The sequence below is a fragment of the Bos indicus x Bos taurus genome, chromosome 5, assembly GCF_003369695.1.
Source record: "Bos indicus x Bos taurus breed Angus x Brahman F1 hybrid chromosome 5, Bos_hybrid_MaternalHap_v2.0, whole genome shotgun sequence".
Lineage (NCBI taxonomy): Eukaryota > Metazoa > Chordata > Mammalia > Artiodactyla > Bovidae > Bos > Bos indicus x Bos taurus.
In genome coordinates this window covers 5,879,719-5,901,952 of record NC_040080.1, presented here as the reverse complement: position 1 = coordinate 5,901,952, position 22,234 = coordinate 5,879,719, and the positions used below count along the sequence as shown (strand labels likewise).

The window sequence follows — 22,234 nt, the reverse complement described above, 5'->3', positions numbered from 1 at the left end:
GAGTTGGGGCAGCATGTGTTTCAGAGTTGGCTGGAGTCCTGTGGTGCCCAGGGCACGGGAGTGGTGAAGTCGGCCTAGAAAACTCGTCACGGGGCAGGTGGTACTGGGTGTGTCCAATTGCATCACCCTGGGAAGGACTGACCTCTGGAACGCCTGGTCACAGGGTGGGCGGGTGGGGGCTGGGAGCCCCCTGAGTATCTGAAAATCTCTGCTTGATGCTGGGAAACTCCGCGCAGAGCTCCTGGGCTTCGCTGGAACTTTCTGACCCGAGGGGAAGAGGTGCTTGAGGGGCACCTGCTGTGTGCCAGCTCTCTGCCAGGTGGTTCTGCAGGCGCCGTGCCCTGGACTCCTGCCAGTGGCTCTGGGAGGGAGGTTCTGGCATCCGTGTGTTTGCAGGTGAAAAACCTGGGATCTGAGGAGGTGAGAGGTGCTCTGGAGTCTGGACCTGAGGCCCGAGGGCTGCGGTTTCTCTCACTGGTTCATTTGCTCATGTATTGTTTTATGCTTTGGCTTCTGACCTCAGACTCAGAACGTTCATCTGGGAGCTTTGGTGAGAGAAAGCCTGGGAAGGCTGGGGGCCGGGGCAGGCGACATCTCCCCAAGCCAGGAGATAGGTGTGGCACCTGGGGTGGGGGGCGGGGCGTGCTTGGAGCCTTCCAGGCAGAGGAAGAGCAGGATCGAAGGCTCCGAGGTGGGGACTCCCCGTGTGCAAACCCGGAGCAGAGACTGTGGCCCGAGTGGTGAGGCTGGGGTCGGCGTGGGGTCCTGGCTTATCTGAGGGCCAGTGTGGGCTCCTGGGCTGGTCTGAGGGGCCGGCATGGGGTCCTGGGCTGGTCTGAGGGGCTGAGTGGGCTCCTGGGCTGGTCCGAGGGGCCGGCATGGGCTCCTGGGCTGATCTGAGGGGCCAGCGTGGGGTCCTGGGCTGGTCTGAGGGGTTGAGTGGGCTCCTGGGCTGGTGTGAGGGGCTGGCATGGGGTCCTGGGCTGGTCTGAGGGGCTGAGTGGGCTCCTGAGCTGGTGTGAGGGGCCGGTGTGGGGTCCTGGGCTGGTCTGAGGGGCTGAGTGGGCACCTGGGCTGGTTTGAAGGCCTGAGTGGGCTCCTGGGCTGGTCCGAGGGGCCAGCGTGGGGTCCTGGGCTGGTTTGAGGGGCTGAATGGGCTCCTGGGCTGGTCTGAGGGGCCAGCGTGGGGTCCTAGGCTGGTCTGAGGGGCTGAGTGGGCTCCTAGGCTGGTCTGAGGGGCCGGCGTGGGCTTGTGGGCTGGTTTGAGGGCCTGAATGGGCTCCTGGGCTGGTGTGAGGGGCTGGCGTGGGGTCCTGGGCTGGTCTGAGGGGCTGAGTGGGCTCCTGAGCTGGTGTGAGGGGCCGGTGTGGGGTCCTGGGCTGGTCTGAGGGGCTGAGTGGGCTCCTAGGCTGGTTTGAGGGGCCAGTATGGGGTCCTGGGCTGGTCTTAGGGGCTGAGTGGGCTCCTGGGCTGGTTTGAGGGGCCAGCGTGGGGTCCTGGGCTGGTCTGAGAGGCTGAGTAGGCTCCTGGGCTGGTCTGAGGGGCTGAGTGGGCTCCTAGGCTGGTTTGAGGGGCCAGTATGGGGTCCTGGGCTGGTCTTAGGGGCTGAGTGGGCTCCTGGGCTGGTCTGAGGGGCCAGCGTGGGGTCCTGGGCTGGTCTGAGGGGCTGGCGTGGGGTCCTGGGCTGGTCTGAGGGGCCAGCGTGGGGTCCTGGGCTGGTCTGAGGGGCTGAGTGGGCTCCTGAGCTGGTCTGAGGGGCTGGCGTGGGTTCCTGGGCTGGTCTGAGGGGCTTAGTGGGCTCCTGGGCTGGTCTGAGGGGCCGGTGTGGGATCGTGGGCTGGTCTGAGGGGCTGGTGTGGGGTCCTGGCTGATCTGAGGGCCTGAGTGGGGCCCTGGGTGATCTGAGGGCCGGATTTCCCCTCAGGGCAGCAGGATGCTCCTGATGAGATCTAGTGTGTGGGAGGGAATGGCATGGCCAGGGTGCCTCCTGGGCCCTTGTTTCTGGAGGCTGGTGTGGTGTGTGGGCTTGCTGACACACCACGGAGGGCAGGCAGGTTGTGGGGCAGCCGCGGGAGGGGGCGCCTGGCTCGGCCTCTTTCCTGGCCGTAAGCTTCCGGTGCCGTCGGTCCCTAATGCCTCCTCACCACCTGGTAGCTTGGCCGGCGCCCGGACTTCTCCTGGCCTGACTTGACTTAGAACGCCAAAAAATAAATGCCTCTGAGGGAAAACAGAAAGAGAAACTGCCTTGTGAGAGAATAAGACTTTTGAAAAGCAATCCCTAAAAAAAATGGAGGGATTTTTCAGCAAGAATTTTTCAACCCAGACATTTCAAGAGCTTTTCAGCTTTCCCAGTCTGGACTGACCAGGCCTTTGTGGGGCAGCCAGCACAGTTTCCCCACCATCCCCTCTGTTACCTCCAGACAGGGCCAGTGAGGAAGCGGAAGCACAGAGAGGTTAAGGGATTGCCCAGGGTCCCACGGCTCAGCAGTACTGACGTCAGAGTCTGGGCCCTTCTCTGTTGCAGAAGTGCACCAGGGCCAAATAATAATGCAATGAGACAGTTCATTAATGCTGCCTCTGCCTCAGGGCCTTTGCACCTGCGTTCCCGCTGCCTGAATTCTCTTTCCCAGGTTTCTGGGCGTGGCTGGCTCCCTCTCAGCACTCACTTTAGAAACGATGTCACCTCTTCAGTCAGTCCTTGCTTGATCAAAAGTTTAAAGTCACAGCCCTCTTCTCCCCCCGTACCCCTTACTCCATCACCCTGTCCTGTCTCCTGCCCGGTACCTGTTATTGTCTGTAGGTATCTCTTCTATTGACTTATGTGTTTGCTTTATTGCCCCCACCCCCTTGAGGGCAGTGACCTGTTCATTCTTTTACTGCTCTTCGTGGCATCTGGACTGGTGACAGTGTGTAGGGCCAAGGCAAACATTTGTTGAGTAAGGAAATGCATTAATTGGGCTTCCCCAATGGCTCAATGACTTTCCTGGTAGCTCAGACGGTAAAGTGTCTGCCTACAACGTGGGAGATCTGGGTTCAATCCCTGGGTTGGGAAGATCTCCTGGAGAAGGAAATGGCAACCCACTCCAGTACCCTTGCCTGGAGAATCCCATGGACAGAGGAGCCTGGTGGGCTATAGTCCATGGGATTGAAAAGTGTTGGACACGACTGAGCGACCTCACTGATGGCTCAGCAGTAAAGAACTCTGCTGGGATGCAGGAGACACAGGAGATGTGGGTTCCATCCCTGAGTTCGGAAGATCCCCTGGAGGAGGGCATGGCAACCCACCCCAGTATTCTTGCCTGGAGAATCCCGTCCACGGGGTCACAAAGAGTTAGACACAGTTGAAGCGACGGAGCATGCACGCGTGCAAAGGCAGTAACCAGTCTATTCCACCCTCTTCTTTGTAGTCCCACTTCCTTCCTGCTCCCTGGCACGGAGGAGGCCCCTGTGGCCCGGGCTGGGTGTGCGACTTGCTCAAGGTCACTCCGCTGGCCAGAGATCCAGGACGGAAGCCCGGGTGGTCTCTGTCCCAGCATCCTCTGCGTGTGTTGCCTGCACGCGTTGCTGTTCTGTGGACCAGGTGTGAATGCTTCCCAAGCTCACAGCCATTTGCTGGGGAATCGCGCTCCCGCCCCGTGGATCGGCTGTGTTCTCCGCACGGTGGCTGATGCTGCTGCGGCTCCATAAATATTAAATGGGTATTAAAAGAAAGCTCTGCATTCCCAGTTTCCCTGATTTCTCTGAGCAGGGCCCATTGCAAACCCCCTTTATGTGAAATGCAGCGTTTCACTGCGGAGTGCCTCCCGGGACGCTGTGCCGCCTGCCTTTCCTGGCTGAGTCCCCTGGTGCTGAGTGTCCTCCCCCACTGCGGCTGGCCGCAGGGCATGCAGGCACCCACCCGCTCCCTGGGGGCAGGGGGACGGGTGAGGGCCTGGTCCCTGCACCCCTCCCTTCATCTCTGCCTTCATCCTTGCATCTCTTCACCCTTCCCTCCATTTCTCCATCCTTCCCTCCATCCCTCCATCCGCACATTCACCAATTCAATATTTATGAAGCATCTGTGATGAGCCCTGGGGTGATGAGGATGGTGATGATAAAACCAACACTCACAATGTTTTTGAGCGTTTACTAGGCACTGGGCTCTGTGATAAGCTGTTTACACATGTCACCTCATTTAATCCTCACGACTGTCTGATGCTGGCTACTCTTTCTCTCTTCCATTTCGTGGACAAGGAAACAGAGCCTCTGGCAGGTGAAGACTCTTGCTCAGGGTCGCAGAGCTGTGGGGGCTGTGTCAGAGGTACCGGGTGATGAGCAATCGAGTGAGACCCAGGCTCAGCCCCCCGAGCACATGCAGGCCCTTCATGGGACCCTGGGACAAAGACCCCTGATCAAGGCTTCTCTGGGGAAATACTGGCCTTGTGGAGGGGTGAAGGGTGAGGTTAGCCAGCTGGGGAGGAGGACAAAGGCGGTCCAAGCTGCCTGCGTCCAGATGTCAGCATCACCTTCTCTCTCTCCGTGCCGGGCTTGGCAGGAGACTTCACTTCTCTGTGACTCACCATTCTCATCTGCAAAATGGGAGAAATCAGAGTATCTATGTTATAGGTAGGTGGTGATCTTAGAGAAGGCCCCCTGAGAAGATTTGAATTGTGTGCTTTGAACACAGCACTCCTTAGCTGGAGGCATCTGAGCACTAGAGCCCGCTGGGCGCAGACCTGTGTAGCTGGAGTGTAGTTAGGGCCCTCGGGTCTTGGGTCCTCATCATTGGAGCCATGGAAACCCAGGGAGAGGATTTCAAGCAGGGCCGTGATGTGGTCAGCTTGCATTTGAGAAAACTGAGGTTCTTCAAGGCTGCTCCGCTGTCTGCTTTGCTTGGCCTTGCTTGGCCTTCACATCGAATGCCCTTGGACCACAGGTACCTCAGTGCCTGGGCAGCACCTGCCCACAGCGGGCCTTCTGCACATAGGTCTCCAGCTGAGCCGAATAGTGTGATGTTGTGGTTTAGTCACTGAGTCCTGTCCGACTCTTGCAACCCCGTGGGCTGTAGCCCACTGAGCTCCTCTGTCCATGGGATTTCCCAGGCAAGAATACTGGAGTGGGTTGCCATTTCCTCCTCCAGGGGATCCTCCCGACCCAGGGATCAAACTCGGGTCTCCTGCATTGCAGGCAATCTCCTGCATTGCAGGCAGATTTTTTTTACCAACTGAGCCACCAGGGAAGCCCCTGTGATTGTAATAGTACCTGAGAATATTAGCTAGGAACTTGGTACCTGTGCTCAGAATTCCTGTTCATTTAACTCATATAGCTGCTCTGGGAGGTGATGTTACTGTTATCAAATCCACTTTCCAGAAGAGGAAGCTGAGACTTAGATTAGGAAGTTGGCTTGAGATCACACCCTGGTGGCTCAGAGGATAAAGAATCTGCCTGCAATGCAGGAGACCAGGGTTCGATCCCTTGGAGAAGGGAATGGCTACCCACTCCAGTATTCTTGCCTGGAGAATTTTATGGACAGAAGAGCCTGGCAGGCTACATTCCATGGGGTCGCAAAGAGTTGGACTTGACTGAGCAACTTAACACTTCAAGGTCAACACAGCAGCTCAGCACAAAGAGGGGACATTCAGACCTGGGCTGATGGAGCCTGTACCTCAGCGTTTGCTGCCCCAAGGCCTCTCCCAGGGATAACAGGATGGTAACAGGCCAGAGGCCTGGATGCCTGGACTCACCCAGCCAGGAGGCCGGCCACACAGCATGTGGTTAGGAGAGCTGATTCGCTTAGAAACAATGAACAGGACAGGGAACAGGAGTGAGTAGTCTCCTGGAGAGAAGAGGCTGATTTTTTTTCCCTGATCTTCCCAAGTGGATAAGAGGGATGTGTATTCTGAATCAGGATGTATTTTGGAGGCGGGGAAGGGAGTGAGGGGAGAAGAGAAGGATATTGCTATTTATTGCACTGTGTATGGGCATGCTTGTTGAGAGTTAAAAAAATTAATAATCCACTTCTGCTTTGCACCTAATTAAAATGTTCTCCAGTCTTTAATTTTTGTCGTTTTCCTAATCTAGTTTATTTTCTGACTGTGTCTATTCTTCCGCTTGCAAAGAGGATTTTTCTTCGTTTAATGTGACTGGGATCTGACTGTCCAAGAATAGTTTAAATGATGTTATTTTCTCCTTGGTTAAATGTGGCACAGATGCAATCGTCAGAGGGTCTTAATGACCAAAACCTGAAACAAAACAAATCTTTGAAGCGTTTCCTATTTACATAGTTAAAAAAAAAATTATGGAAAAAAACAAGAAAAAAAAAAAAGATGATCTTAGTTAAGAAGCTGCGGCTGTCGTGGCAAGTCTGTGTATCAGAGTAGGATGGAATCTTATCCAGGATTCCACATAGCTGAGCTGGAATCGAAAAGGGACAGTTTCATCCAGTAACTACAAATACAAACTGCACTTTCCAATGAACGAAATGAAAAAAATATATATAGCATTTGTGAGCTGTGATTATGAGTGGTTTCAAGGTTTGACTGGGCACAGCGAAATTCCTGAGATCCTTACAAAGCTTTTGAGAAGGTTTTTTGTTATTTTTTTCTTTTAAAGTAGGTCTTCCCCTTCCCTACCCCACACCGCAACGGCCACCCCCTGAGTTGAGTTGGTATACGGCAAGCTTTCTGGGAAAATCCCTTCTCCAGGCGCTGCTAAAAGATCTTTAGGCGAAATGGTTGTTGATGAAGGAATTTGCGCCCGCTCCGTCTTCACCTGCTTGGGCTTGTGTGGGTGCGCATGTGGGTCTGTGTGGGAGAGTGTGTATGCTTGGGTGGGGGGAGGTCTGTGCGGAGGGCGTGGGGTTGGAGGTGATTCCTTCTTATTCCCCAATCCTGAAAAGTAAAACTTACCTTACCTGTTTCCAGAATACCAGCCATTGTCTTCCGCATCTCACGGTCACCCTATGGGCTCCGGGGGTGGGAGGGGGGCGGTGGTGGTTTCTTGAAGGCAGAAAAAAAGTCTTAAGTATTTAAACATGTTGGACCATGCATGCATCTGTCCATGGTGTTGTGGTTTTTGTTTTATTTTTTTTTTTCGGTCCCCTCCCTCCCTTCCCTTTTCTTTTTACCAAAGTATATTCATCAAACTGCTGAGTTGGAAAGATTTGTAATGAGTTTTTGAGCTGTACGACTGTGGGTTTTTTTTTTCCCTCTTCCCCGCCCTCTCCCTCTTTCTAAATCTTCATCTGACATTAAATAAGGCAAATCCCAAACAGATTAACTGTCTCCTGGTTCTGCTCCGTCTCCTCAGTCTGTTCCCAGGTCTGGCTCGGGGCCGGGCGGCGGGAGATGCCCGCGGGGCCCGCGGAGGTCCATGTGGCGCGCTAGGTGGGACCCCGGCGTCCTGAAGGCAGAGGCCCTGGCCCTCCTGCCCTGCGGCCTGGGCATGGCCTTCTCGCAGTCCCACGTGATGGCCGCCCGGAGGCACCAGCACAGCCGGCTCATCATCGAGGTGGACGAGTACAGCTCCAACCCCACCCAGGCCTTCACCTTCTACAATATCAACCAGGGCCGCTTCCAGCCGCCGCACGTGCAGATGTAAGTGGGCACCCCTGATGGAATCCACACCCCACCCCCCCGGGTGGGGGAGGGGGCGAGAGCGGGAGGGCTGCCTGGGGGTGGGCTCCTGGACTCGGGGTACCCCACCGTCTCCTGCACGTTGACGGCGGTGGATGGTGAGGCTCGGGATGGGAGGGACGGGGGAGAAGCTGCAGTGTGCTGGCCTTGTGGGCTGACTCTGGCCCAGAGTCTTGTTTCCTTTGGCCAGGAGGACGTTTTACAAACATTGAAAAACAACGTGATGGCACGTAAAAATCCAGACTTCTGGCTTTGCTCTACGAAACCCAAAGTCGTGGCAACCCCAGGCCCATTTGGCCTCGTGGTAGCGTCTGGGGGGCGGGGGGCACTGAGTTCCAGCTGCTGCCCCCTTGGTGTTTGGGTTACTGACCCCCTGGTCTAATTCCTGTTCCTCATTGCACAGATGGGGAGACTGAGGCACAGAGAGGGGGCAAGACGAGACTTGCTGCAGGACCAGGACAGGGCAAGACCCTGGTCGTGGACTGACTGTTCTCATTTCCTTCTGCCCAGACCCCCTTGGCTTCCCCCAGAGAACTGGGGAATTCTGCCACCTGCCCTTTGGGGCTGATGGAAAATATCAGAGGCGCCCCAGCAGTAGGGCCGCAGTGAGAACGCAGACTCAGGACCCGCGCACGAGGAGAACCTTTCTGCTCCCTGGGTCTTTTCCAGCGGTTGGGAGAGGAGCCGATGGCACGGGGTAGAGGGGGATAAATTCCTGGCCCGGCCCTGGGCGGCTCCCTGTGCCACTCCATCTCCCCCTCCTTTGTCTCCGCTGGCCCGTCCATCAGTCCGGCCAGACAGGTGACCCCCCGCGAGCCCCACACAGCTGGCAGGCACCGGAGCTGACATCTGCCTCCAATCCAGGGTGTTCTGCATGCTTAGCATCCTTTCCTGGTGATGTGTGTGGACAGGAGTACTCACGTGCTTTCCTCTGAGAGTTTAGGCGTTGTCCGCTCCACTGTTGAAACTCCTCTCAGCCTCTTCGGGGTGCCCCTGTGCTGGGTCTGTCTGGGTCTCTGACAAGCCCCTGGTGAGTGGAGAGCCCCACGAGTCCACAGTGACAATATAGGAGATGAGAGCTGTGGCGGGACGTTCCTGGGCTGTGGGGCCCAGGGCAGGTCCCCAGACCAGCAGGCTGGTCAGATTCCCCCCCCGAGGACACAGGGCCCGGCTTCCTCTTGGGCCGTGGGCACTAGCTCTGGGGGGCAACGGTCACGTGAAGTGCTGGCCGCTGCCCGTTTAGGGAGACAGGAGGATCTGGGACGTGACCCGAGTCGAGAAGGAGCCCGGGGGAGTTCCACTCCCAGGCCCAGAGGTGGTGTGACTGGGTCACTGCCTCGTGTTCCTGAGTGTTTCTCTCAGGACGAGTCTTCTGTTGTAAAGGGTGGGTGCAGCGATTATTCGTGGGAGCAAGGGCTCTGGAGGGCAGGGGGCACCCAGCCTGGGGGTGGGCCCCAGCACTGGGACCTCCCTCTTCCCTGCAGTGCCTGCTCATTTCCGTGGGGGCTGCAGGGCTGGCATTGTCAGTAAGATGAGATGGTTGGATGGCATCATCGGCTCAGCGGACATGATGAGTTTGAGTAAACTCCGGGAGATGAAGGACAGGGAAGCCTGGCGGGCTGCAGTCCGTGGGGTCGCAAAGAGTTGAACACGACTGAACAGTTGAAGGACAAGAACAAGATTTCTCTTTGGGAAACTCCCTGCAATGTCCAGTTTGGAACCAGACGGCAGATTTGGGCAGGACGGGAGGCCTTGAGTCTCAAGCACGCTGTTCCTTGGTCTCTCTGGGACCTTGAGGCCTGGCGTGGCTGCTGCCAGGGGAGGCCTTCCCAGGGCTGGGTTTTCTCTTCTGTTGATGGAATTGGGCCTCCTGGGCTGCAAGTACAGTGCCTGAGGTCCCCAGATGCTGGGAATGGGTGGGAGCCCCAGGCCCTCAGGCGGAGCAGGTGGGGGTGTGTGTGTGTGTGCCTGTGTGCACGCCCATTCAGAGGGGTGCCTGGGCACAGCAGATAAAGCCAAGTAGAGACAGACAGAGCTGTCATGTAGGGGACCCCTGGGTAGCCCCAGTCGCAGAACAGAGCTAGGGCTACAGAAGTCAGGAGAGTTGGGGGAGCCAAGGGGCTGAGGGAGGACCCTCTGGAGAAAGTGCCTTGTAGGTTGAGACCCAGAGAAGCAGGATCAGGGGCAGCAAGTTGGGAAGTTGCCGCAGGGTCTGAGCCAAAGGTAGTGGGAATGTCCAGGAACTTCCAACCCAGGCAGGAAGCTCGCGGGCCCCTGCGGGTCAGACTGTGTCAGAGGAAGGGCGGTGAGTGGCCAGGTGAGAGGGGTCAGTCCCCTCATCTAACAACTCTGGCTTATTGGTTCATTTCTTCATTCACTTACCCAGCCGGGGTGTCTGTGAGCAAGTTGCCAAGCACGCTGGTTAGTTAGGAATGTGGGCTCCGGGGGCATCCTTGGTGGCTCATTTGGTGAAGTGTCTGCCTGCAATACAGGAGACCCAGGTTTCATCCCTGGGTTGGAAAGATCCCCTGGAGAAGGAAATGGCCACGCATGCAGTATTCTGGCCTGGAGCATCCTGTGGACAGAGGAGCCTGGTGGGCTACAGTCCATGGGGTCGCAAGGGTTGGACATGACTTAGCGACTAAACCACCGCCATGGGCTCCAGGCTAGACCACCTGGATTTGAGTCCTGGTTTTGCCGCTTGATTGTGATGTGTCTCTTGGTGCCTCTGTTTCCCCGCCTACATAATGCTGCTCCTTGTATTGCTGAGCATCAAGTATGTGGATCCACGTAGAGAGGGGCCTGGCGGCAGGCGTCCATGCCTGCTGGACTAGGTGCTCGGGACTCAGCAGTGAACACAGATGGAGCCTCACCTGCACTGAGCTGATGATCCCGTGGGCTGTGCCATGAAAGTCAGAAAGTGCAGTAGCGTAGGGTTCTGGTAGCGCTAAGTGCCCTGGAGAAAAAGCTTAATGGCTTTTTGCGGTCACTTAGCTGTTGTGGGCAGAGCAGGTTCACACTGGTCTGCCCCGTTCCATCCCTCCTGGCTTGGTCTGTGCGGTCCCCTCCTGAGGCTCAGGCAGTAGGGCTCGGGGGTGGTTAGGGATTTTGGCCGGGCTCCCGAGGAGAGCATACAGCGAGCCCCGGCTCTGGACTCCTGGTCCAGTGCTCTCTGATTGTCTGCTTGGGTCACCCTGGCTTGGAAATGCAGCTTTGCACACAGCCAGGTGAAGCCGGGCCCCTGCAGGACTAGGTGGGTGGCCGCTGTCTCCCACCCCCCTTCTTCCGACTCACACCCTGCGCGCAGAGGAAGCGTGTGGGTTTCCATGGCGAGTCTCCACCGAGGGAGATGCCACTTCCCAACACGTGATTTATCGCCGCCCTGGGCTTTGTCTCGGGGTGAGGGAGCGAGGGGCCTTATTTAATAAATCCACAATTTATATTTAATAACAACAATGACAGCCCAAACGTGGCCTCCGATGGAGCCCTGTGATTTATGCGGTTGCCCCCAGAGATCCTGGTGGTAACCAGGCTGCCTTTGCCTGAAGAATGAATGACTGGATCTGGGGCTCTGGGTTTGGAGCCCTGAGACCAAAGACCCCCTCACCCTGGGGACTGAGCAGTGCTGCCCCTGGGGAGATCCCCTCTAGGTACCGGCCCCTGTGTCCTGAGCGGGGCAGGTGGACCACTGGCCTGGTGCTCAGTGAGTGAGAAGGCAAGAACCATGCAGGAGGGACAGATTACCATGGGGATCCACCTTAGAGGAGACTGGAGCCAGGCGTGGCAACTCCTCTTTGGCCTTTTTTATTTATAATATTTATTTATTTGTTTGACTGTGCTGGGTCTTCACTGGCGCACGTGGGGTCTAGTTCCCTGACTGAACCCAGGCTCCCTGGGTGGGAGCATTGAGTCTTGGCCACTGGACCACCAGGGAAATCCCTCTTTGTCTTTAAAAGGAGTCCTATTGGTGGATACTCAGTTCGGTTTAGTTCAGTCATCCAGTCGTGTCCGACTCTTTGCGACCCCATGGCCTGCAGCATGCCAGGCCTCCCTGTCCATCCCCAACTCCCGGGGTTCACCCAGATTCTTGCCCATCGAGTCGGTGGTGCCATCCATCCGTCTCATGCTAGTGGAATCATTTAAAGACCCTCCAAGCACGTCAGACTGTGTGGGGGTCCTTGATGAATGTGGCAGGGTGGGGGGCATCACTCTGTGCCAGGCCAGGAGTGTCCCTTGGTTCCCGGCCTCCTCACTGAGTAAGGCTGGAGAGCTGATGCCCTCACTAGGTGAGATGGAGGCTTCAGAAGGGGCCCGCTGGCCCCTAGCCTGTCCAGGTGCTGCGAGGTCTCTAGGAGACAGTGAGGATCAGCCTTGAGCCCAGGAGAGGTGGGGGTTGGGGTGGAACGGCAGGCAGGCGGCCCTCACCTGGGCTCTGTCTGTTCTCAAGTGCCACCCTGAACCTCTCCCCAAGGGCTCCGGGTGGAGTTCTGTTTTCTGGGACCTTACTTTCTCCCTCCTGCCTCCAGGCTTTGCACAGGCTGCCTCCCCTAGTCTATGTCCTGCTAACACGGACTCATCCTTCAGATCTCATCTCCTCAGAGTGCCTTCCCCGATCCCTTGCCAAATCTCTCTGGCTGCCCTCCTTCCCCCAGATCTAGGCATGCAGAGCCTCCCATTCACGGCACTGCTTCAGCCTGTGCTGATACATGCACTCGTGGGAGAGCTTTCTAAGCGTTCCTCCCCTCCGCCAACACGGGCTATCTCCCAAGCCTAGCATGGCGGACAGGAGGAGGGAAAGAAAAGGGAGCGAGGATTAGGCAAGGCACACGCTCCAGGAAGAGTGAGGGGATCAAGGAGTGCTTCCTGGTGGCGACGGCATAACCCCTGGGCTTGGAGGACCGGCAAAAGCAAAGCCAGGATGTGGGGAGGAAGGGAGGCATGGGGCCTCCGGGTGCAGGCTTGCCTTAGAGCCAGTGCTTGGTGGGAAGGAGCCTTAGGCAATCGTGCAGCTTAGCACCAACCAGTCCTTGCCTTCCCCTGGGCCTCCGTTTCCCCACTGCTAGGAGAGAAGGAGACTAGAGGTATCTCTCATTCTAAAAACCGTGGCTGGTGCCCAGTCACATGATTGGACACGGTTTTGGAACTTCACTGAAGACAGGTCCTGTGCCATCCAGCCCCCTGACCTTCAGGGTACCCTGTTTCCCCAGAAATCGAGATAATGGGGTGGGACGGCCTCTGCCTCCCACGCCTCTGTGAGTTTTTGGCATCAGTAGTTGCACTTCCAGGGTGTCAGTGGCTCAGGGGAGAGACCGAGAGGGGGGCCAGGATGTAGGACACAGGCTGCAAGGGGCATGCATCAGGTTTCCAGTTCTCACAGCATCTCCAAGAGAGTGGGTGGTCCCCACCGCACAGAGCCGGATGGGAGGCTGGGAGGGTCTTGGGCACAGTGAGGAGGCCACTGAGCCCAGACGCTATCCTGGATCTGGGTGCTGGAGGCTGGGTTCTCTATTCTGCATCTTCCCTGCTGCCAGGGTTCCTGTGGGAAGGTCCCGGGGGAGGCTGGGGGGACGCGGTGACAGTTTTCAGGTCTCAGAGAAAGAAGGAAAGAGCCACAGACTTGCTTGGGGCCATCTCGGCAGGTAGACGCTTTGCAGGAGTCGAGTTTGCCCCCTCCCAGACCTGGAACATTTATTTCCATCCTTTCTCTCTGGTCCCCCGAAGAACATGGCTGGGAAATAATCATTTTCCTCTGTTTTATGAGGTTAAGTGCTCCAATTCCTGTTCTGAAGACCCAGGTTCAAATTCTACTCTATAACTTAGGAGCCCCGGTCCTGGGTGTGGAACTAACCTTTCCAGCCCTCAGTTACTTGTTACACCGAGCTGCTGCAACTCAAGGGTTAGCTGGACTGCAAACTGTCGTATGGGTAAAGGAGAGTGTCCTGGCTCACATCCAGGTTTGGGCCCAGCTTCAGGCACAGCGGGATCTCGGGCTCAGCTGGTGTTGCCAAGCCCTCCCACCCTTTGCGTGCTGTCTCCTCCTCAGTACCCTCATTCTTGTTCTTTTCCTCCCTTCGAAACACAGGTGGGGTTTCTAGGAGCTGCACAAGGTCTCCATGGGTGTCCAGCAGGTGTTTGGTATTTAGTAGGCTGGACTCAAGAAGCATTTGTCTATAGATTGACTGGATGCAATGAAGTAAGGCCTGGAAATAGTCCAGCTTGGTGTGAATTCTGGAACCAAAAACTGGCTTCAAATTCCAGCTCCACCAGCTTCCGTAGCTGAGATCCTGGGCAAGTCAACCTTTTCTTTTTAAAAAAAAAAATTCTTTTTTTTAATGTGGACCATTTTTAAAGGCTTTATTGAATTTGTTAGAATATTGCTTCTGTTTTATGTTTTCCTTTCTTGGCCACAAGGCCTATGGGATCTTAACTCCCCGACCAGGGATCAAACCCACACCCCCCTGCATGGGAAGGTGTGGTCTTAACCACGGGACCGCCAGGGAAGTCCCTAGCCAGCCTTTTTTTGATCCTCAGTTTCCTCATCTATAAAATGGGTACATGCAGAGTGCCCTGCTCAGACGGCCCCTGTGAGGGTGAAGAGAGCAGATGCGTGTACAGTGCTTTGCACACAATGAGCTCTCCACCCGCGGGGATCATCAATATCATTACTGTTGCTATTATTTCAAGGTTGAGCATTTGTTACAATCCGAATAGCTGGAGGACAGTGCAGGGAAATAAAAGTCTGTTTTTGTTTTTTCCTCTGGGGATTATTAGGTTTGCCTCCTCACGGAGCTCAGAAGCCTCAGGGCGAAGAGAAACAAGAGCGGAGTTAATTAAAGAGCCTGGGCTCCAGGAGCAGGCCCAGCACGACTGGTGCCCGTGGAATTTGTGTGCTCCTGGCTGGTGGGCAGCAGGAGCGTCAGCTGGCTCAGGGCTCCTGTACGGAGGGACGCACAGGACGAGGGGTTGCTGGGGCCCGAGGTGGCTCTGGGGATGGTGTCTCACTCCCTGTGTCCCCCTTCTTTGTCTCTTGGACTTGGTCTCAGCCGCCTTGTGGCATCTTTACAACCTCGGTGTATGTGAGGCCAATGAATGAATGGATGAGTTTGATTGACTCACTCATGTTAATTACTGGGCCAGGCCAATAGCCCAGGAGTGACTGGCTGCCTTGCTCCAATATCAGCTGTGTTAGGGGCAGACAGGTGGATTCCCAGGCCTCTTACCTGCAAGACTTGTCTGTCATATGGTGGGTGATGGCGGGGAGCGACCCAGAGGACAGAGGAGTGGCAGGAATTCCTGGGAGGGAGATTTGCGCTTCTCCACTGGTTGAGGCATCACCTCCTCCTGGCAAGTTCAGGGGGCCCCAGGCCAGACTAGGGCCTTCTCTGGCCCCCAGGCCCTCTGCTGCCCCATGCGACCTTGTGGCTTTATTGTTACTAGCTGGCCAAGTCTCGTCTCCACCATCAGTCTGGGACCTGGCCTGGTTCATTCACTTCTCCAGCTCTGAGCTCATAACTGGTACCCAGTAGGCGTTCAGGGTGTGTTTTGTTGAATGAATGAAGGACGGAAGGAAAGAATGGAGAGAAGAGAAAGGACTCCGAGAACCCTCCTGTTGGACATCATCAGACTCAGAAATGCTTCCTTTTCCGCGATCGGATCTAACTCTGACCCGCTGGGGGTCCTCGCTTGACTTAACCACCCCCAGCAAAGGGCCCTGGAAGTCTCTTCCCCGGAGGCCGGGTGACGGGGTGATGCTGGCATGGGGCTGCGGCTGCCGCCGGGCGGATGGAGCTTCCTCGTGCTCTCTGCACATTAGCATGCTGAACCCACGTCTCTCGTAAGGTGTTAATTAAATTTCTTCGAAGTATATTGTCTGAAAAAAAAAGGATAATTAGAAAGATGTCTTTAAAAGTATTTATGTAACTGATATGGTACTGCTTTTGGTTTGCCGCATAATTAGATTTAAACACAGCTCCTCGAGCGGCATACTCATTTGGAGAGAGCAGCTCGTTGAAATGTCATTGTGCTGTTTTTCAGCGTTTTGAGCCTGGCAGAACCAGTCAGCTGAGGAGGCAAGAGCCGGGGTTCTCGGGGAGTGCGCGAACTGGGAGCAGGGAGCTGGGGTTGTTTCCCACGGTCCGCATTTGTTCCCTGGGACACCCGGGCCACCGGCTCAGTATCCTCACGTGCAAGACAAGAGGGCTTCCAGGGCCTCCCGGGGACCGAGAGCTTACAGTTACACAGCCACAGCTTTTAAATGTTCTGTGTCGTTGCCTAGTGAGGGACGGAGCTCCATTATACAGGTGAGCAAACCAAGGCCAGGCATTTTCTTGAGGTTATATGTTAGCAACGATCAGCAGATCTGGGTCTTCTAAATCCAGAGCTGTTTTCCTGCAGGACCCTGGAAAGCCCTCGTTCTCAACATGATCAGACCAGCTCATAGGTTTGGAAAATTGCTGTCTGTCTTTCGTGCCTTTATCTTGCAAGTTCCCATGAAATCCTGCCCTGCACACGTGGCTCTCCCTGGATGCTCTCTCTGCACGGCCCTGCAGAGTCAGCTCTTCCAACTGGATGAGGACCTCAGTCCATGCATCCTCCATGGGGCCGACAGCAACCCCCCAAGGGGGTGAAACCTGGATTTTTGGGGGTGAACAAAATCTTACTCTTATTATAAAGCGCAGATACACACATCGTAAATGAACAGATATACAGAGTATCTGTGGTGTTAAAATTTCACAAGAGGAGTGAGTAGAAAAAGCATCAGGTCCCTTAGAGGCTGATGATGGAAAAAAAAATGGTTGAGAGGCACTGCTTGTCAAACAGCAGGTCAATTGTGGTCATCACACAGGTGCACGTAGGCCCACGTGCTGGGCTGTACCTGTCAGCTCTTCCCACTCATCACCTCCTTTAACCCTCACACAACACCTGGGGGTTCCTGTGTTACGGAGGGGAAACTGAGGCTCAGGGGGAAATCTTCTGCCGGATTGGTGAGCGGAGGGTCAGGGTTTGAATGCGGGTGGATGTGATCTGGACCACACGTGATCCGATCTGGATGGGACGTGCGCTGTAGGCTCCTGACGCTTTGGCCCCTGGACCCCACGGTCCCCTCTCTCCCCAGGGTGGACCCGGTGCCTCATGACGCCCCCAAGCCGCCCGGCTACACCCGCTTTGTCTGCGTGTCTGACACCCACTCAAGGACGGACCCCATCCAGATGCCCTACGGCGACGTGCTGATCCACGCTGGGGACTTCACGGAGCTGGGGCTCCCGAGCGAGGTGAAGAAATTCAACGAGTGGCTGGGTAGGTGCCAGAAGGGGTGGCGCCTGGGAGCGGCCAGACTCGGGCCAGACCCCTGCCGCCGGCCCTCCTCCCTGCTCTGCCTGGCCCCTCCCCGGCCTCTGCCACCTGTCCACCTCCCCAGGGAAGCCCCTGACCTCCGGGACCAGGCCTCAGCCCTCTGACTATCTCGTCACACCTGGGAGGTCTCCTGCCCCAGCACGTGTCTGTGCTGTGACTTTCTATTTGTGGGATATTTTTCGGCCTGGGAGACTCCCTTCCGCAAACCCAGGTTCATTTTTGTCTGGTTGCGTGTCCAGCCCCCAGTACCTGGTCCAGGTAAGTCCCAATAAATAACTGAATGAGTGAATGAATGGGTGAGTCAGTGGCTGAGTGGGTGAACAAATGAATGACTCTCTGGGAACAGTGATACCAAGGCAGGTGCTCAGCTGGTCAGACCGGCTCAGACACCCGCCACCCTCGACCGCTGCCCAAATGAGAGGACCCTCCTGGCCTCCGTGGCCCCAGCAGGAGCCCAGGGGTTCCGGTGTGGGCTCCTCCATGGACAGCTGTTGGTACAGGCAGCAGTGCGAGCACCGTCCCACGCTGTGGGAGATGGTGGGCCATGATTCGCAAGCACAACCCCCAGGGTTTTGTCTCTGGTTTTGCTTTCTTCCAAAATAAGAAAGACATAAATATGGGGTGCCCTCCTGGGAAAAGCTGCTTGCTTGGAATCCAGAGAAACCTCACGGCGACTCTCCCCGCCACGGCCCCAGTGGGGACTGCTGGACGGCCCCGGTGGGCAGGCCTGCTGTCTCGGAGGCGTGGGGCCGGGGCCGGCCCACCTCCCCTCGCAGCCCCTCGTGGCCGCCAGACGGTCCCCCGCGCCTCCCCAGGGGCATCCCGCTGTGCAGTTGGCTGGGAGCTCCGCGAGCAGAGGGCCAGGAGCGAGGCGGGTAGCTGCAGCGAGAGAGGCCCGGCTTTGCCAGTCGAGACAAATATTTACAAGCAAGGCCTTTCCCTCCTCTTGGCAGGCTTGGAGCTTTCAATATTGATCTTTCAAATGGGAAATTCTAATTGAGGCCCCGTTTGGGCTGAAACCTGTGAAGGCTGGGATGGGGTGGGGGGCGCTCCTCCAGGAGGTGAGTCTGCCTCAGTGCGTCTCCCTTTGCCAGGTCCTAGGAAGGGGGCCCTCGCGGAGATGGCTTTCTCTTGAGTATTTATTTACTGGATTTTGGCTGCATCAGGTCTTAGTCCCTGGGAGGCCTCACCCCTCTTCGGTTAGTTGCGGTGTTTGGGCTTATTTGTCCTATGGCATGTGGGATCCTGGTTTCCCCGACCAGGAATCTAACCTGTGTCCCCTGCATGGCAAGGCAGATTCTTAACCACTGGCCCACCAGGGCAGTCCCGAGGCTGCTTTCTTAGCCCCCTGCTCTAGGGTCTCAAAGAGACGTGAGGCTGAACCGAGAGTCCACGTCCCCGGCAGAGAGCAGCAGTCGCTGGTGGCTGGGCACGTGCTCTGCCAGGCCCACTTGGTAGGCTCCTTATCGCTGCTGCCCAGTTGGATGTGAGGAGCAGCTGTTTGGCATGGGCGCTGTCTGGATTCTTATCTGACCAAAGGCGATGTTGGCCCCCGGCCCTGCCCTGAGGTTCCCAAAGGTGGGGACTGTTTCTGATGTACCCCTGGCCCAAACGTGTTCCTCTCCATGCTGAGTGAGTAATGAAGCCAACAGTTGCATGTACCATGGCGGGTGGGTGGCCGGGGCGGGGGGCTGGTGGCCAGGGCTGGTGACCGGGGGCCGTGAGCTCTCAGTGCAGGTGCTGAGGGTGGCCTCCCCCTGGATGGGAGGTTTCAGGGACAAGCTGTCGCTGGGCTGGGTTTGGCCTGAAAATCGGGGAGTTTGTGCGGGGAAAGGGATAGCTGAGGCCAGAGCCTTCGTGGGACACGTGAGAGGTGGCGTTATGTGTCCGGGCTGGAGGGAGGGGGTCTGGGGGAACATGAGGGCAGTGAGCCTGAAAAGGGGCATGAGGCCTCCCAGAGACTCTGAAGCCGAGTGGAAGCCAGGGGCCTGGGAGGCCCGCCTGGTGAGATGGCCATTTTAGGAAAATCTCTCTACCTGCCTCTCAGTAGAAGTCAGAACTAGGTGCTGTGGGAATTTGCGGGGGAGGGGGTTTCTTGGTAATTTGCACTTGGCGTTGGATTGATTTACTTGCCCGATCGTGGCAGGTGGGAAGGGTGAACTTGCAGAGGGGTTTTCCTTTTACAAAAGGGGCTTCTCCCCTTGGCAGCCTGGAAGAGTTTGCAGATGTCAGTGCTTGTCACTCAAGTGGACTGGGCGCGGCTTGAGGCTGAGGAGTGACTGAACGGGCGGGGGGGGGGGGGGGGCGGGGGGGGCGGGGGGGCAGGGGAGGGAGGGGGCGATTTGCATGTGAGCATCAGTAGGAATGGTTTAGAGCATCCAACTGCAGCCGGCTTCTCGGGAGCGTGCCCGCTGAGCAAAGGGACTCCCCTCTGAGGGCTTGTGGCTCACGTGCCCAGGGATGTGGTTGGTGATCATGGTGGAGAGACGGACTCAGGAGGTGTGGTTTTATAAAGAGCTCGTGTTTATCGACTCTTCACGTGTGCTGGGTGCCCTTTATGTATATTTTTAAATCATTTGATTCGCTTGGTCAGGGGATGAGGCAGGAGCTATTATCATCCCCATTTAACAGAGGAGAAACCGAGGCTCAGAGGAGTGAAGTAACTTGCCCGAGGTCACACAGCCAGCAAGTGGCAGAGCTGGGATTCAAACCTAGGTAGTTGGACTCTGGAGCCAAGCTCTCATCATCTCCTCTGTATCACCTCTCTTGTTTTTATGGTGAAATTTCTCTGTTTTGAAATAAAGATGTGCCTTTTGGGGCCAGATGTCCAGGGTCAGCTTCCTCCCAGGTGACTGCAGCAGTCAGGTGACCGCAGCAGTCAGGTGACCTCTCTGAGCCTCTCTGACCTCATTTTAAATGGGGAGGAGGTCAGGCTTCCCTTACCCTGTCTGCCTCTTCGGAGGTGAGTTGTTTTAAGGCTCTATTGGGCTGGAGGAAACGCTCAAGTGTTATAATCTGTAAAAGGCTGTGCAGATGGCCAAAGCCCAGGAGGTGGCGTTGGCCAGATCGGGGCTCCCCTTGGGGTAGAGGTAGGGGTCATGGGTTGGTCCCATGGGGGGCTGGGGGATTTGACCGGAGCCTGCATGTTGAATTGCAAGGAGAAGCGGTAGATGATTTGTGTGTCAAAGTATGTGGAGTTTCCGAGAAATGTTGACCTAGAACCTCATCTATGCAGGCGGTTCTTACACACACACACACACACACACACACACACACACGTAGGAAAGATTGCAGGGGCTCTTCATTCCTCTGTCAGTGCATCTCTCTGAGAACATGGGGTAAGTGTGCAGTGGGTGATGGTAGGAGTGAGGAGAGGCCACTGCGTCTGATGATGGGGATGCCGCGGACGGGTGGACCCACCGGAAGCAGCAAGAGGACCATTCTCATGATGAGGTCTGTGGAGCGCTGGCCCTGGGTGATGCTGACAGAGAGCTCCTTGAAGCAGCCACGGAAGGCCTCCCTGAAGAGGTGGCCTTGGGTGAGGCATGAAGGTGACAGTGAGCCCTGCAGGAGGAACATTCCAGGCAGGGGCACAGCGGCTGCAGAGGCCCCGCGGGCAGGCGGCGGGAGGGTTTCCACCACTGCAGCTACGCCCTGTGGGCCAGTGGCAGGAGTTTGGGGTTGATTCTAGGTGAGCTGGGCTCTTCGGGAGGGTTTGTGGAAGGGAGTGACCTTTAAAAAGGCCTGGACTGCAAAGGCAGAATGGAGGCCGCAAGGCCAGTGAGGGCCGAGGCTCTGGAATGTTCCAGAAGTGATGTCTGGGACTGTGGGGGATTTTTATTTTCTTCTTTGTGGTTCTCTGTTTCTTTTATCCCTCTGATTTTTCTGTAGGGAGCATGTATTATTCTTGTAGCTTTAACTGAAGACAACACTAAAGTCCATTGCTTTTAAAGAAACGTTGGCCTCTCTGGAGTCTGATGCGTGGCGTATCCCAGGATGGGGGTGGGGACGGTGCTGGGCCCAGGTCAGTCCTGGCATCATCCAGCTACTCAGGAGGTCACCTGGAGTCCCTTCCCCAGCCAGCAGGGCCCTGCCTGCCTCTCAGACCCACGGGCCCAGCCCTTCCTCCTCCTGAGTGAGAAAGCTGCTGATCTGAAATTCATAACCAGCTTCTTCCCTGCTCGTTGATCTCATGGAGAATACCTACAATCATATTGTAGGAGCCACCTCCAGACAGACAGGAGGAGATTTAAAAAATTAATAAAGACCCTTTTGTAAGAGAAGATTAGGTGCCTAACTGGGGAGATGTGCGGCTCCCCTCACGTGTCTCTAATTTGCTGTCGGGTGGGTTGCTCTCGGCCTGGCTGTGAGGGTGTCCGCGTTTTGCCCACTTGCAGGCTTCTGTCTGGGTCTGTGTTCTTTAGAGGGCACTAGGTTGGGGGTGATAGGGCCCCCTGACAGATCCCTTTTCCCGTGGGCCATTAATATCCCCAATACATTCATGAAGTAGAACCACCAGATGGATTTGTAAATGTCCCAGTAAGCAGCTAAAAAATTGCTAAGGATGGGCTTTCCAGCTGTAAAGAATGAAAAGAAGAGCACAGTTGACTGAAGATGGAGAAGAATGTGCTGGAAGCCCCTTGCTCATCCGCAGGAATCGCGGGATGATGGACGGGCAGCCTGGAGCCCGCAGGCTGATTGGCCCAGTAACTCGTGTCTGTGCAGGGAGGTGGGGCGGCAGGGAGGTTACGCGCTCCCGTCTGGCAGTCAAGCAGGCCTGTCTTCACCCCACTTCAGCCTCTTATTTGCTGTGTGACCTTCACTTAGTCGCTCAACCTCTCTGTGCCTCATTTGTAAAATGGGAAGATTTATTTACCTACCCCAGAGGGCTGGGGAGGAGTGACAGTCATATGCTTAGTACATCGCGGACTCAGGGAGAAGCCCTTGAGGAGTGGCGGCTGTTGTCATAAAAAGCTTGCTTCTCCCTGATCCGAGACCCCACAAACACACCTGCCAACCAACCAGCCGCAGCGCTGGCCGAGCCATTTTGTTCTGGCCACACCGGTTGACTCCAGTTCCCCACCCTGGACCTTGGCTCATTCTTGTCCTCTGGCTGTTTCTCGTCCACCCTGGCTCGAATGCAGCTCTTGTGAAACTACACGCCCCATGCCCCCTCCTGCCCTGCTGGGCTGCGTCGGTTCCTGCCCCCCACCCCCCTCCCCGTACACCAGGGCTCCCTGTTCAGGCCTTGGTGGTGGCCCTTGGAG

At 56.4% G+C, this 22,234-nt stretch overlaps 1 protein-coding gene across 3 annotated transcripts in view; it reads left to right on the top strand.

Moving 5' to 3' along the window:
• MPPED1 (metallophosphoesterase domain containing 1) overlaps positions 1-22,234 on the top strand; it is an 82,920-nt gene that overhangs the window by 7,302 nt on the left and 53,384 nt on the right. For all 3 annotated transcript variants that reach the window (XM_027540569.1, XM_027540567.1, XM_027540568.1), the window contains exons 2-3: positions 7,288-7,574; positions 16,729-16,910. In XM_027540569.1, the coding sequence (XP_027396370.1) occupies positions 7,351-7,574; positions 16,729-16,910 (406 nt within the window). In that variant the 5' untranslated portion in view covers positions 7,288-7,350. The remainder of the gene's footprint in view (positions 1-7,287; positions 7,575-16,728; positions 16,911-22,234) is intronic.